Raw genomic sequence first — 17,227 nt, forward strand, 5'->3', positions numbered from 1 at the left:
CATTAAATAGTCTTTATTGTATGGAAAGCTACAGAGCCTTTCTTCCAGAACTTTTAGTGTTTGATGGCTCACATTAAATACAGTTATCATGATTCGGTATTTGCACAGAAAATATTCTGATACACCTTTCTGGGTTGGCGTGTGTGTGTGCATGTGTGTGCATGCTTTGAGGATTTTTTTTTTTTTTTTTTAATGTCATTCTTGCCTTGATTGAGGGATATTGCCCAGCCGTAAGCATGGTATGGAAAAAGTTCTATGTATTTTCATTATATACCTTTGAAGGATAAAAAAGCTTGTTTTGCCAGGGAAACTGTGTAACCCAAGCTTATTTATAAAAGGTGGCATTCAAAGGACTGATGGAAATATTCACACTACTTTTTAGGGCTGAGATATGACTCTGACCTTCCAGTTTGGTGGAAAAAGTGTCTTTTTTAGTATTGTGCTTTGTTTCTCTGCCATATTTGTTATTTTGTTCTGGTGTTTTGATCATACCTTCAAGTTGTTCTTCCCTCCCAGCTTCAGGTGCTTGCTCTTCTGCTCAGTCAGCTACTTGCCTACTCATGGCCATCCAGCCTCCCTCTGCACGCAGCTCCTTTGCTTCCTCAATTTTAGCTTCCTTATCTTCCCTTTCTTAGGTCTTGGAGATATCTATAGAGCAATATCAGTGTAGTGACAGATTTTAAATCAATCAGTAACACTACACAGATGTAAACTTCGTAGTACTTGACCTGATTAAAACCTACAGAAAAAGAACAAAGAGCAAAGAACAGAGAAAAAGAAAGAGAAAAAGAAAGAGAAAGAAAAGGCTTATATGAAATGGCACTGATTTAAGGGTGTTTATTAGGGGGTTCAATTGGTTAAGGGAGCTCAGCTGCAGATTCTTTTAATTACATTGGTGTATCTTCTGAAGCAGAGATTAAACCTTACTCCTGCACCCCATTCCCCCACTTCCTTATTTTTCACTCTGAAACTGTTACTTGTTCCTTAAAGTTGGTAACAGTATTCATCTCTTCTTTGGAAAATGCTGCTTCTCATTGATGATGAAAATGAGCAAAATCACAATGGCATAAGGAGGACAGAAATTTGATGGGTATTTTTTACATGGAAAAGACTTTTCTGTCATGCCATTCTCACCTCTTCCTACACTTTTCTTTGAAGGCTGAGAGTCCTTTCATATACTGCACTTAGGAATCATTTCTGGCCAATCAAAGTGACAATGACAAAAAGGCTCTTCACTTCAAGATACATCAATCATCTGCATTATTCATGGTTGGATAAGAATCTGAATGTGGAAGAACTTGAAAACTGCTTCTGGATTATTGTTGGACCTTAGTAGAACTTAAGGATTATGGGGAAAAAAAAAAAAAACAGTTCAAATAATTGCTGTATTTGAGCAGTCAGGTTTGCAGAACTGACCAAATATATTAAAAAACACTAGACACTGCAGTGACTATTGTGCTGGACATTTCCACCAGCTGCTACAATAACTTTTAGAACGCACCTCAATTTATTGTGGGAGGAAGAAAAGAGCTGAGTAAAAATGTAATCTTTGTGCCTGCTTCCTTTGCATTGGCCTGTACTTGTCTCACCACTAGCATTACACAGATATGCATTGTAAGAGCAGGTAAGGACTTTCACAAGAAGGATCTATGGTAGGAAAAGGTGGAATTAGATCTTGCATTAAGTCCCAAATAAAAATCAGTTGCTGGGGTTTTTGGACACATAGCGCAAGTGCTTTTCTTCATGAATTAGCAGTCATATGGAAAGATATTTAGAAATCCTATAGGGCATGTGGTATGTGTTGAACTGAAGAAGTACTTACTGTAATCATTATGACTTCTCCTTCCACTGTGATAACAGTATCTCCACAAATCACAGTATACACTGTATGGCCAATGGTATGTGACTATGAATTGGTCAGCTATAAATAATTTACATTTGAAATAAATAATTTACATTTTAAATAAATATTATGTTAATCACTTCTCTTACTGTAACATGAAAATCGAATAAAACCTGTCTTTGCTGTATGCCAGGCTTTCGCAGCCAGGGTTTATGGGTAGATGATGGTTGTCATATACCGTAAAAAGGGACCACAGGGCGAAAATAGAAGAAGAAAAATAGAGACAGGCTTTTCTGTGCAACTGAATTGAATCTTTCTGCTGCAATTAGGTTACTGACTTCTTAACTGTTTGTCACACATTTATTCCAATTAATTTCAATTAGGCAAAAACAGACATAAATGAATATTGAAACATAGATAAAGTAACCATACTCAGAGACTGTGATCATCAAACATGATTTTCATCTGAGGTGATTAGTGGAACTTGTAGACAGTCCACTAAAAATTGTAAATTATCTTTTCTAAACAATCAGTTACATTAGGTAGGCTTCATGATATGACAGGCCTTAAATAGATTATTATGTTTTAAAATTGCTAATGAATGTTGACATGTGCATGCTATTTTTGTTAAGATAATTAATAATGCATAAGAATGGAGAGAGTGCTGCTTCAATACTGAACTCTTTCACTATTTTATGTTTCAGAAAGATTCACCCACTACCATCTTTAGAAATACATACTTTTGTTCCCATTTAATGGAGATTCCTTGCTAAATTTTATATTGTGCTCTTTTGTGAATTAGGAATTGCAGACTACAGAAAGAAACAGTCCGGATCACAGCCCAATTAGACAGTCATCTAGTCCTTCCATCAAATAAGATCTTCATCATCCTTTGGATATATTGTTGTCCCTTGCTGCATTATATGCCTTCTATAGTGAAGGTAGCATCAATAATTCATGAAAATACATGAGGAAGTGTATGCTTGTAGTATTTTTGTAGAAAAAAAGGAAAGTGTGTTATAGGTCAGATGTTTTACTAATGTCAGTTTACTTCAGCTTTGAGAAACGTCTGCTTCAGACGTCAGTGTAGTTAATGTAGCTTTTACTGAGCTAACTCAGCCGTTGGTTGCAGTTTGGCGGCACAGAACTGAGCAAGGGTTAATTTATGCTTCTAAACAATGGTACTCATTATTCTCTTAAGAAGCTACATTTTAAAAACTTATGAGTTTTAAAAACTTATGAGAAAGTTTGGAGAGAAATGAGAAAATAGAATTAGTGACTAAGAGAGCATATAAAAAAAAAATTACATTCCCTAAGCACAGATGTTCTTTAAACAAAATCAGAAACACACGTATATATTACATTTGCAGTTCTGTATTAGAGCATTTAGTCCTGCAAATCTAATTCTGCTATTGTTAATCTCTGTCATTCAGATAAAGACAGAAGCAAATGGAAGTAAGGCATTTGACCAAAAATAAAATATTTAGACCTAAGACTAATTATTTAGCCTATTTTAACATTGACCAGAATAGTTGGGTGAAATCATGTTTAAATGTTTATTTCCTTTTATTCAGAGAATAAGAAAAGGTCATAAAAGATCTTACTGACCCTGGAGGTTATCTTCTGTCCCAGATCTTTAGTGACTCCAAAACCACTACTTCTGGATTGCTTCTTTCTCTGAAATTAGCCTAGAGAGCTTCTGTTTCAGCAGATCTGTGTGCTGAACCTATGTGTTTAACTTTGGTGCTTGCAATTAAAGCAAAAATGACCTTCCTCTGGCAACCTTTAAAGGCATTTCCATTTCTGCAACAAATACAGGTATGAAAAGTAGTCATTTGAAAATACTGAAAAGAGGTGCCTCCACTGGGCACCTAATGAAAGTACTGCGTAGGTTTCTAAATGAAACTGACTGTTTCCCAGAGAAGATTAAGATTAAACATGATTTACCAGGCATTTGCCTTTCCCTACTTACTGCAATGAGAAATGTTTCTCTTTAGTACACCACCCATATCAATAATTATGGTAGTGTTTTCTCATTTTGGTCTAGATCTTTTAATTTCATGTTTTTCTCTCTGTTCTGTTTATAAAGGTCAGCAGAGCTGGTGTGATTTTTGTATCTCTCTCTGGCTGCTTATCTAATTCATACACTTGATGCTTGCATCCAGTTTTTCTATCTTTTAGCTTATTTCCTGTCCTGACAACAGTGTTTTATTTCTATGGAGCAATAAGTTAATGTGAAGGTAGTTAATGCTGGGCTTAGCTGCTTTCTAGCTCTACATGAAAAATGCATCTTTTTCATCTCTCATTTAAATATTTGTTTTGCTCTGGTGATTAATTTAACAGATTTGGTGTTCTTTTTTGTGACCCATGTAAAAAAATATATTTTATAGCTGGATAGTGGTTGACCCTCCATGCATTTGGATTTATTCTTTCTGAAAGCTTTTCATTGTTCTGTTGTTGTATTTTTTTTCCTTCTCCAGTACATTCTACATCATGATCTTTATGGTAAACAGTATGCTAGTAACAGAAGTAATTGGCTGTTGAACTCAGAAAAAATATTAGTTTGCATTGTATTTTGAACAAAGAGAAAAGCTGGAGGCAAGGTTACAAATATCTGATGGACACAGCCTGCAAGTATGGACCAGGAAAGGCTGGAAAGGGAAACAACTGGTATTTAAAACATATTAGTTGTTAGATTTTTGCTTTAGAGTAAATTAAAGATATTAACAGGTGTAAATTGTTATACATGAATCAGTCTGTGTATCTTTTGTTGGGAAAGGGTCTCATCCAGCAAAGTTCATGACCACGGTGGAATGACTAAAATAGTTAAATTGCAGTCCTGTGTTTAAGTGCCTTGCTGAACTAGGATCTTGCTGCTCATGTTCTCTCTAGATACGTACTCAGACATATGATAATACAGAATATTAAAGAAATGTAATCCAGTAAGATGTTGTATCTAGTTTTATGCCCAATATGATGCAGGATAAACACTTTAAACTTAAGAAAAAACTGTAATAAATGCTTTGCAGGTAGAACCCCAAAGTAATTTTTTCATGTATAATTCAGTGCAGTTTATTTATTTGCTTGTCTAAGAAATATTTCAGCAATATACAATAAGATGGAAAATGTAGGATATGTATATAATGATGTAGGATTTTTAACATGCTAGGTAAGCATATACTATAGTAGAGATCAACAGCTATATATTAAATGGCGTAACTCTTTTCAGTTGAGCAGGGTTCTTCTAGTCCAGTTCATTCAACACAATTATAATTGATGTTAGCAGAAAATGTAAATTTGAAAAGATCTTAATTTACTGTTGGCAAAAATCTATTCTAATTGAAATATCTCATCCTAGTGCAATAATTAAAATGTTGGCATACAAAATGATTAATATGACCTTAAAAACAAATTGCTTGACCTGTACAATGATGGCACTTCTTTTAAATACATCCAATAGGATCTTTCCTCACTGATTTGCACAGCATGGTGGAAACAAAAAAAAAATAAAGGTCAGAACCAAAAAACAAACACTCAGATGAACAAACAGTCTCTTAAAGGGGGATTTGATTGAAATTTAGTCATTTTATTACAAAATTCTGATTGTGAGGACCTATATTCAGATACTGTTGGAAGAATTTAAATTTCATACATTCCTTACTTTTTGATTTTAAAGATACCAGGAGACAGAAGTGGGATTTGACTGCCTAAATGCAGATGTCTTGAGGCTTACCCTAGTTATGCTGGTTATCTTATGCTTCTTTTTTTAGTCTATGAAAAAAAAAAAAGATGATTCTTAGGCATGATTCATCTCATCTTCAAGTAGACATACAAGCTAGACTAGACACATCTTGATTTTCTCTCCCCTAGGTAGAAATGGAGGCTAGCTCAGCTCTAGCTATCTACTTTGTACTTGTCTAAACTTAAGTAAGATAAATCTCAGCCCTAGAACCGTACCTCTACCTTCACTGACTCATTTCTAAATCCTTCTGGAGCTAGGGACTAGGTTGTGCCAACAACATCTGAGGACTCTGATCCTATTTTTAGAATATTCCTGACACACTACTAGAATGAGGTTCTTCCTACACAAATACAGTTTTCTGTTAAATCTTGGGATCAGGATGATGATTCTTCTGTACATTTCCTCCTTGACATTTTTCTGGGTGGGACATGCAATTAAAACACAGCACCCAGAAGCAACTGGCTGGGTGTGAAAAGAGGGTGGGCAAGGAGAAGTGCAAATGCACCCTTTGCCCTGCCCCTGTAAGCTTTGCTGTTCTGCAGTAAAGAAATATAGATTCATTGGGTCACGGAGCAAGTAACAGAGACAGCAAATGACTTTGTAGTCATAGGGTTATGTCTCGCTCTGCTCCAGAGGCAATCAGTGTACTTTGATTAAAAATACTTAATCAGCCCTGAAGTTTTGTAACAAAGCTGTCATCACAACCCAGGTGAGTGCCCTTACTACTAGGGAATCTCACCCTCTTCCTGGCTCCCTGGATTATAAATTGTTTGCTACTCAGTGGTATGGTTTCAACAGGAAGATGAAGAGTGATTTTTTCCCATTCCCTATCTCCAAACCTGTACATTTTCACAGATCTTGACTTCATCCCTCAACCTCCTGCTGACATTCTTGCCTCCTCTAAACTGACTTGCAGATGCATTCTGTGATGAGCTCTACAATCTTCATTTTTTTTCAGATTAGGCACCACATCAGGATGTGTGACAGCTCCCATTTGGTGCATGGACTCTGTCCTTTTTCCCCTAGTATAGCAAGGCATAGCAGTATGGAATAAAATTGTGACTGGGGCCTGCAACTGGTGTCAAGAGCTGAAAAGCATGCCCAAGGCACCAGTTCATTAGCATACTCTGGGTTCTCTGCAAAACATCATTATTATACCTCTTTCATGATTACTTATCCCTTCTGCTTTGTCAGATTAACATGACTACAAAGGCCTCTTTCAAGATAAAGTTTAGCACCCTGAGAATCAATTAGATAAAAAGGGCAGGGACTATTTAAGCCACAGCGTATGTTAGAGGGTTGGTGCCTTACAACTCTCCCTGCACTAATCAGAAGAGGTTTACTGATAGCAAGATTTCAGTGAATAGCAAAAATTCTGCTCCAGTTTGCATTACCTTCAAGATATACAAGGAACTATGTCACTAATCAGATGCTTCAGGAGGCTCCTACTGCACAGCTGCCTTTCTACCCTCCCCTTAGAGATTAAGGCCAGAGCCTGCATCTTAATGGGCAGTGACCCTGATCTTATCATATAACAACCTCCTTTCACCCCAAAAAGGGTTTGCATCCATAAAACATTCTTCTATAAATCTGCCAAGCCAAGCTTTTTAAAAGAAAGTACATTCTCCAACATGGGTCTGGATAGCAAAGAGGAGAATCATGAGATGTGTGAAACTGAGCCTAAATTAAAAAAAACTATGAAGAAGAGCACCCCTTTACATAGTCTGGTATTGAGTGCTTAAAAATTGATGGGCAAAATAAGTATCTGCAGCATTCATATAGTGCACATTAAAGCAGCTGCCTGAGCTCCAGCAAAACACTTCTGTCACTGTCATTAATTTCCAGAAAGGGCAGAATGCCATCTAGCTGCTAGGGATGGCCTCTCACAACTGAATTTTGTTGAAAGATAATCAAAGAGGGCTGTCATTCAGTGCCATAAATCTTAGTATCAAAGAGGATTTCCCTTTATTTTTATAAGTATCACAGGAGAGAAGGCTGGAGCACCAAGCTGATCCTTTTGCAGAATAATACATCTTTTTAAAAGCCTACTGAGTGATAAAATGTCACTGGATAACTGTGCTTTTCATATGTATCAGACAGTGAGATGTTAGGATCTAAAACTGGTACTCTAACAATACCCTGGAGCTTAAACAGTTATATGGACAGCAGCATTCAATTGCTTCCCAATGCATTACATACGATAGTGTAAAATTTTCAGTTACAGACCAATTGGCACATTTTCCTAAACCTGATTATTTTGTCTTTTTTGAGGGGAGGAGAATTGCACAGAAGATAAAAATAAGAAAATAATATTGATGAAGTTTTTAAATACAATACAGACTTCTGGTAACCTTTTTATCACTGTGTCTCCAGGCAATCCATTTTGAAAGGTGGGATTTGGTTAGGAGGGTTTCATTAACCAACAATGAAGATCGTATTAAACCAAGGTTATTCTCCTGCAGCCCAGTCTGAGTCCATAAGGCTTTTGAGATGCTTTGACCCTAATATATTGTAATAAGTATTGTTACCCAAAGCAACTTCATATCAAATTTGGTTAAAATGCATGTCACAATAAAGTGTTCTATCTTATAATTTCAACTACTTCACAATATTTTTCACATGAATCAGGTGCGATAAAATATTATTCACATTAAAAGGTTTATTATTTAATAATAGTAGAATAAATGCTATTGGAGGGTTTTTTTTATAATTGAGTTGGCCATATATGCTGAATCTTTCCTTCCAAAATAGTTTCTCTTTTCAAGGAAAATACACGAGGTACCATTCTGTTGCAGATAAGACTAATATTAATGTACACAGGGAATCTAGCATGATTAGTATTAAGGAGTATGATTGAATTTTTTTAAAGTATATAGGAGATGCTGTGTAAGCATTGCAACACCTACAATCCAGATCATTCAAGGTCTGCAAAGACTGAAGACTTTGACCATAGGGTTATTAAGCTAGTTTTTATCTTACTAGTTAGGATAGTGAAAATTTCAGTGGGAGTCTGGAATTCAGAACCTTCCCATATGCATAAGAAGCTGTGAGTTGCTGAAGCCTTTATTGGTGCAAGCTCACTGCTTTCAGTACTGAACTAGCAGATTCAAGCTATCTTGAATAGTCTTAAACATAATTTGTAGCATCCCTTGACTGCTGTATATGTTAAGTTTTAGGCAGATTCTTGTTGTTTTTAATGTAAATTAGGAATAAAAGTTGTAAAGAATACCAAAATGTTTTGAAAAAGCCATATGAACTATCAGAAGTGTTTCCAGGACTCACAGAATCACAGAATAAACAGAACGGTTGAAGTTGGAAGGGACCTCTGGAGATCGTCTAAGACCAACACCCTGCTCAAGCAGGGTCACCTAGAGCACATTGCCCAGACACGTTGTGTCCAGACGGCTTTTGAATATCTCCAGAGAAGGAGACTCTCTGGGCAACCTGTTCACCCTCACAGCAAAAAAGTTTTTCCTCATGTTCAAACAGAACTTCCTGTGTTTCAGTTTGTGCCCGTTGCCTCACGTCCTGTCGCTGGGCACCACTGGAAAGAGTCTGGCTCCATCCTCTTGACACCCTCCCTTCAGATACTTGTACACATTAATAAGATCCCCTCTCAGCCTTCTCTTCTCCAGGCTGAACAGGCCCAGCCGCTCCTCATGTAAGAGATGACCCATCCCCTAATCATCTTTGAAGCCCTTCGCTGGACTTGCTCCAGTAGTGCCACATCCCTCTTGTACTGGGGAGCCCAGAACTGGACGCAGTACTCCAGATGGGGCCTCACCAGGGCTGAGTAGAGGGGGAGAATCACCTCCCTCGACCTGCTGGCAACACTCTTCCTGATGCACCCCAGGATACCATTGGCCTTCTTGGCCACAAGGGCACATTCCTGGCTCATGGTTAACTTGGTGTCCACCAGCACTCCCAGGTCTTTCTCCACAGAGCTGCTTTCCAGCAGATCAGCACCCAGCCTGTACTGGTGCATGGGGTTATTCCTCCCCAGGTGCAGGACCCTGCACTTGCCTTTGTTGAACTTCATGAGGTTCCTCCTCACCCACCTCTCCAGCCTGTCCAGGTCTCTCTGAATAGCAGCACAGCCCTCCAGGGTATCAGCCACTCCTCCCAGTTTTGTATCATCAGCAAACTTGCTGAGGGTGCACTCTGTTGCACCATCCAGGTCACTGATGAAGAAGTTGAACAGGATTGGAGGCAGTATTGACCCTTGGGGGTCAGCTGTCTACAACTAGCTACGGGCCTCCAAGCAGGCTTTGTGCCACTGATCACAACCCTCTGAGCTCTGTCATTCAGCCAGTTTTCAATCCAGCTCACTGTCTGTGCATCTAGCTGGGGAGAGTGAGCTCCTTGGAGTGTGTTTCAGATAGCAAAAGGGTCATTGCAGAGGAAAGAGAAATGACAGAGAAGATGCAAATATCAGTCTTATTTGCAGGATTAATGTCTTAATGTATGTAAAAAATGTATGTTTTAATATATGTCCCTAATGGCAACAGCTTTATCAACTGTAACAAATGTATTAGATGCCAAAGCCTTAGCCTTCATTTGATCACTGCAAAAAAGCAATATAGTAGCATAAGATATGCTTGCATACATGAAATTAGAATGCAGGATTCTTGTAGCTGGGTGTGCTTTCTTTTTCTTTCTTTTTACATTTGTCCCTATATCAGTAAATATCTTATGTGAAATTTTCTACATTGCCCACATATCTGAACCACCAGATCTCACATTACTACAATGTGAGATGAACCTATTGCTGACAAGTGACAACTCCCACAGAGCTGTGAAGGATATGGACCATACTCATTTAGTTCTGAGCAAACTTTCAGTTGGATTTCAGTGTGCTGACATCTACCTCCAAAAGCCTGTATTTCCTTTTTGGGTTGTGTGGTGTTTTGGTTTGGTTTGCTTTGCTTTGCTTTTTTGACACATTGACTTTGAGGCCAGTCAAGACATCTCAACTTTTAAAAGCCAGGAATATATGACTTCCAGTCCAAAGGGGGAAATATTCAATTTACTCCATGTAGTCCCCTATGTCTGCTAAAAGAAGAAAACTTTGAGAATAAATATAATTAGAAAAATGTTATTAATATCCTTCTCTGAATCCCCAGTGTATATCTTTTTTAGCCATCTGTTCTTTCTCTTCTAGGTCCTGATCCCACACATGCTAACTGGTAAGCACAGAACCTATCTGGAGACCTGAAGTTAAGGATAACTATATAGTCTAGTTTTCCAGCTCCTAAACAGTATATTTTGTAGAGAGGTGACCTATTAACTAGGAAGTTCACCTTTATCAGCTCCTCGCTTTTATTATTATTTGTTCTTTCAATATTCCCAACAGTTAGAGAAATACTGTTATCCTTCTTTGGGCACAGATGAGGAACTGACAAACAGAGAATTAAATGACTTGCTCAGGGTCACACAGGGACTCTGTGACAAACTAGGATGTGAATCCAAAGCCAGATATTGCTAAATATTACTGTAGAGGAATACATTTTCTTCTGAAGCTTAACTCCCAATTTAAAGTGATGTATTCTACAATCAGGCACCATGTTACAATATAGATGCTACTTAAACAATAGACTGAAAGTCACAGTCTCCAAGTACAATAGCAGTACTTTCTCCTTGAGTCTTTCTGGTTAATAAACTGTGATTCATGTATATACCATCAACAACCTGTTGTGAAAAAAACAAAACTTTTTCTGTGTTAAACCAGGCAATACTATTATAAAAATGGTATATTGTGCTTCTCGTTTTATTTTGCAGATAAACAAGACTGCTTTAATTACTATGGTCTGACATGCTATCTCCAAAACATAAGGTACAGTACTGGAAGATATAATACATTTGCAATGTATTTGCAAAGGATTATTTCTCTAGGCATTAAATGAAATAGCATGTGCATAGAGAGTGAAGAAAAATGTTTTAGTCTTCATGGAATCTTTATTGAAGGAACAATTGTAAAAATGGAGTTAAGATTTATTGATCACATCAAAATATTAATTACTGAATTAAATTAGATTTTAGTAAATATGAATTTGTGCCACAAACAAGAAATAGCTTGTATTATTAAGGGTGTCCTGGGTGTGTTTTAATATCTTTGATTCTATAATGCACAGTTGATCCTTGCTAGACCTCAAGTAGGAATAAGTAGGCAGTTAGGAGAGTCAAGGAGCTCTAAAAAGCACATCTTTTCACAAAGAACAATTTTTATTTTTCGATTGATTAGGAGCAAAACAGCTATAGTGATTAATATGACAGACAAATGGTAGGACTGAATATGAAAGAAATAGGTTAAAAAGTATTGGGGTGTGGATGTTTTTAGAAAGGAAAGTAGAGAGATGATGCCAAAACCAAAGGAGGGCATAAAAGAAAGGCCGTATTCAGTCAGGAAGAAATCAGAGCAGTAGAAAAAACACCATTTTTGATATCTTAGTCAGGCAGCACAGACTAGCTGCTGTGCCTAACCGAACGAACAATTATTGCAGCTGCAAAAAGAAAAGATATAATAGTAACATAGCAGCTTCCTAAGGAAAAGAAGTAGATGTGGATGTTCTTAAGAATATCCACTGAGATTCCTGTCAAGGTCACAGCCAAAAAAAAAGATCCAACAGCATAAAACACCTCATCTGAATTACTGCTGTATAATTAACAAATGTATTTTTGCCTATATGATTCAGCAGGAATGTTTGCTTGAAAAGTTTTTGTAAGCTGCACCTGAACTGTAAGACCTGGAGAAAGTATCCCTGCCCCCGAGCTCAGTGCCTGGGCAACCTGCACTCAGGCCACCGGTGGGGCTGCCCCCAGGGTGCAGCTCAGATTGGTCTTCCGGTGCCCACGGGCAGCAGGGCTGTAGACATGGAGGGACCAGCACTATGCTCCAGTGGCTGCTTGGTCTGAATGGCAGTGAACAGAAATTTGGGCTGTGTGGATCCTGCCTTGAAGTAGAGAGGCAGCCACAAAACACTGTGGAAGAATGCTTGCAATGAAACTGCAGGGATCTCTGTTTCTAAATTTATGTTGTACATTCAGTAATTAAATAAAGCAAAGGAGGAATTATGTTGAATGAATGGCCATCTGACAGCTTTCCAGATACAATACATACAGTTCTGAGCAGTTATCAGGGAGATATCCAAACTGTGTAACTTTTTCAGCACACATGATTTTGCTACCTGCAGACAGCTTGCAAAGCACATACTTAAGTAAAGATACACAATCATAAACACGAGGTGGAACATCAGAAATAGGACTTCAAGGAAAGAGTGCATCATTTCCCAGGACAGGCATTTGGATACTGTTAAGAATGAAATTTTGAATGAAACTGCAGCAGAAAAATCAGATAAAGCACAGATTTTACAGAGAGAGGAATATACCATATATCACAATATATTTTTACAGGACAGGCTTCAACAGCTCCCAAGAACTGGGTCACAACCTTAATGCTGGCTGACTGAAGCTATTGCATTATTATCAACCAAGATCATTTTTACATTAGGGATGTGCTAATACTACCAAACAGATTTTAATACATTATAATGCTGGAATTAACCATTTTTTTTCTGACAAGGAACAAGTCACCATCTATTATCAGGCATCAAATCATTTTAGTATTTTGCTGATACGTTCTCCTTCTTGTACAATCTGCCAAAGAAAATAGTTTGCCTGACTGTAGAGTGGAAAGAAGATGTGACTGAATAAGATGCAGATAAAAATGGATACATAAATTAGCCCTGAAGTACTGTAGATTTCCCAAGGCCTTGCTAAGAACTCAGAGACAATTATATTTGGCTTTGGGAAAATTTAAGCACTCAGGACCAGGTTTATTCTCAGAAAATGGTAGATCCTATTTGGATAGCTTAAAAGATGGCAAAAATACTTAAAGCAAGACTCTCAGTTTTATTTATTCAGGATGCAGCTTGCACTCATCAGTGGAAGAATAAGTATGGTATGTAGATACTGAAAGATACGGTTATAGTATAGTGTGACTTTGGAATTCAGATTTCAAACTTGGACCAAATCTTTCATTTGGCAACTAGGTTAAGAGTCTAAGAGTGTGCCTATATTAGTGATTGGGGGCAGGGGTTGTATGAATTTGGCTTGCATCTATACCTGGAGACTTCTTCTGCACCCTGAAGCACACCACTGATGCACTTGAAGTGGTTTCTCTCTTTCTGAAACAAAGATTGGTGTCATGCAATAGGGCGTTAGCTAGGGAGTACCATTTTCAGTGTGGGTGCAAGGTCCCCCACTGTATAACTCTCTAGGTTTGCATGGCACATGCAATGTTAGATTGTTGGCAATCTATTTATTGTTTTAGATTAGTGCTGCTTGTTGGTAGAGATACTGCTACAAATCTATTCTTTATCTGCCTATCAGTTATCAAAGTAGTCACAGATGGACGTCTCCACTATTATATCTCTTTTTAATTTCTTAGTGCAATGCCCTACTAATGGTGGATAACACTTACCAAAAAGAATAGGAGAGTGTGCGTATAATGGTCGTAGTCAACAGAAGCTAAAGGTAAATTCTTTGCTGGGTATGAGCAAAGCTGGAGCTGAGGATCTAGAAAATAATTTCATCTGGAAAATGACTGCAGCCTACCCAATTGTACATGTGGAACAACCTATGTTTCACGCTTTTCTTGTATTTCAAAGACAGAAAAGATGCATCTTGATTGCCTCTTGGCACAGGGCTTCTTGACTAAAATTTTCTTCTATCACAATAATGGCTTTAAAGATGAGTCATCTTACATAATAAAACCTTGTAATTTAGTTATAAAGGTTAGTACTGCAGTGGTTTGACTTGAGATACCTGTATACTCTTCTTGTTCCAATTTCCGTAAACAGAATTGCAGATCGTTTATCCAAAAGGCATCTCTGGCAGGTTCTCTTCTGACTCATAGTCACAGTAACAAGACTGAAAGAGGGATGAGCAACATGGCTGGAGCCATGGCTTCCAAAGAAGGTTGTCCCATGATAACTGGTCAGGGACAGCATGCAGTGATTTGGTGTGGTTATCTACTGCTCGCAGTATGACATGGAGGACTTCATAAAAACGACTCTCCGTTTCTGGAGTCAGTGGGACTTTCTCTTCAGGGTCTCTGGAGAGATCGAAGAGTAGTGGGGGATCATGGCGTGTAATGAAACTTCCATAGCAAAAGCAAACATGAGAATCATGGCAACCATTGGAGTCTTCAGGATTAAAGTTTGGAGTGAAGAAGAAGACTTTCCAAATGGATTCACCTGCAATTTACAGACGTAAAATAGCTGATGATAAGAGATAAACTAAAGGTCCCCTAATCTTATGAAAACCAAATTTATACCACAGGAAATCAATCTTTTGGTTCAACCTCACTGTGTACAGGCACTACAACATACTGAAACAGCAAAACAAAAGAAAGCAAAACATGGCAGTTGTGATGCTACACATATATATGATTCTGACCATTTCATTCCTTTGGAAGAATTCTGATTAATTAAATCACAGATGACTTAAAAGAACTTTGTGTTTTTACATAAATAGTGCTAAGAAGATCTGCATAAATATTTACTAAGCCATTGCACTGTCTTCCTTAAGACTCATTAGAGTGGACCTTTACCACTTGACCATATCTAGACATTGTTACTCTATGACCGTTGCTCATTGTGTGAATCAAAGCCATTTCATGTTTATCTTATTCTCTCCTCATCTCTTTTATGTATTAACCCAATGCCTTCTGTCATATGCTTAGATTGCAAATACCTTGAGACAGAGACTCTCATTTTATTAAATGTGATGACATGAACTGATCCTAATTCCTGTCTCAGGTCTCTAGATGCTTTTGCAAAAATAAGTAAGTGTTAGGGTGGTGTAATCTTGGGGTGAAATGCTGCTTTTTAATACAAGAATCAGACATGTCTTTATTTCATTTGTTTTGTGCAGAAACTGAACCATTTGCACTTGTGTAGCTTAATTCAGTATTTTTACTGTTTAATAATATGAATTAATTCTTGGATTAAGAATAAGCAAATATGAGTTGGTTCCTTCAAGCGGTAAACCTGAAAAGAAGACATATAGGAGAACCTGAAAATACTTAACAAGAAAGAAATCAAACAAGAAATGGCTAATATTTTGTTCAAGTATCACAGAGCAGATAATAATTTTATGGGAAGCATGTAGCTACAGTCCTCTAGAAATGGACTAGAGAATAAATAAGAGTCACAATCCATGCTTCATTCTTAACAAAAGTGGGATACTAAACAGCTGAGGTCTCTAGTCTAGGTCTATAATGTCTGATTACCTATCCATTTGAATGCATACAGATATCAAAAGTACATATTCATTAGGGTACATTCAGCACCCTAATGCTGAAACTATTTTCTTAACACCTCATTTTTTTAAATACTAGGGGAAACACTCATTTTGGTATTTCTGCATATAAAGAGGTAAAATTAATCTCAGCTGCAAAAATTCTGTTAATTTCATAGAAAGCTTTGTTAATCTAGTAAAAGGTTGTCTAGTATGTATTTATATGTGCTACAGCGGTTAATATTCACTAACCAAGTCAACAGAATGGAAATCACCACAAAAACGTGGGAAAGGCAGAGATAACTAGTACATCACATGCTGTAACTAGCTCATACTTGACTTTTAAAGATAAAAATAAGTTTAAAGAAAGACATGTTTCAGTAGAACAAAAGGAATCAGAGGCTGCAGGTCTAGTCTATAGCATGAATTCAAAAGACAGTACATGACCTCAAGATTCGTTACAGCTTCTTCTATCCTACAGCATTTTTCACTTTATAAGAGATTTTACCTTTAGGAACCTATTCAGCGATAGAACCTGGAGACTTCCAGTTCACTTAGTCTGCACTTAAATCCGGGTGGAAGAGGTGAAGGTTGTTACACACATTAGACTGTAAGTATCCTCTGAACATTGCTTGGAAGTCAGCAAAGGGGAAGGCGTTTTAAAGGCTGAGAGTCTCACACAGACAATAGGACGTGGCACTCTTTGAAAGGCACCGAAGGCTCTCACTGTGACAGCAGGTATGGCACATTCATACTGGGGGACGGGAAAGGGGAAGGAGAGGGAAGGATGCGTTCCTTCATCTACTTTTTCAGTAACATTTGAAAGGTTGATTCGAGACTTGAGTTCTTTGCTGTTTTCTCATGATTAAAAATAAACAAACACCAACATTCCCGTTAAATCTCTTTGAACTTCTGCATAGAACATTGTCCAGAGCAGGTATATGCCTCATTTCCTGAGATTTAAATCTTACATTCTGAGAAAGTATATGATTCTATACTAAATATTTCTTCAGGCTTTTTAAAAGTGTTTAATTGTCAAGATGGACAGTGAGGAACATAAAAAGACAAAGGGCTTTATTAATCAGTGCACTGTATGCTTTCATAAACATGCAGTATTTACCTCACCTGAAAATTTGATTCAGAGCATTACAGCATTGTGATATAAGAACAGAAAAAAATTATATAGCTATTAAAATGTCAGCTAAAAGAAATTCCAGTAAGACTATGCATATGAGAACTTTGTGGTCAGGCTGTCTTACCATAGATCTTTCTTTGAGGATGCATTTGTGCTGAATGACATTAAAAAGAACTTTTCAGCCAACTTCTTTGTTGTTGGGCACTGC

The 17,227-nt window shown here is 37.5% G+C and overlaps 1 protein-coding gene across 8 annotated transcripts in view; it reads right to left on the reverse strand.

Moving 5' to 3' along the window:
* Positions 1–599: 599 nt before the first annotated feature.
* The window catches only part of STS (steroid sulfatase), a 131,052-nt gene continuing 114,424 nt past the window's right edge, over positions 600–17,227 (reverse strand). For 4 of the 8 annotated variants that reach the window (XM_026069308.1, XM_026069307.1, XM_026069305.1 and 1 more), the window contains one exon: positions 11,506–14,839. In XM_026069308.1, coding sequence (XP_025925093.1) covers positions 14,457–14,839 — 383 coding nt within the window. In that variant the 3' untranslated portion in view covers positions 11,506–14,456. Of the gene's footprint in view, positions 740–11,497; positions 14,840–17,227 lie in introns of those variants that run through there. The other 4 variants (XM_026069309.1, XM_026069311.1, XM_026069310.1 and 1 more) reach the window with 3 other exon arrangements.

Source organism: Apteryx rowi, unplaced genomic scaffold (assembly GCF_003343035.1).
Source record: "Apteryx rowi isolate R43461 unplaced genomic scaffold, aptRow1 scaffold_290, whole genome shotgun sequence".
NCBI classification, from domain to species: domain Eukaryota; kingdom Metazoa; phylum Chordata; class Aves; order Apterygiformes; family Apterygidae; genus Apteryx; species Apteryx rowi.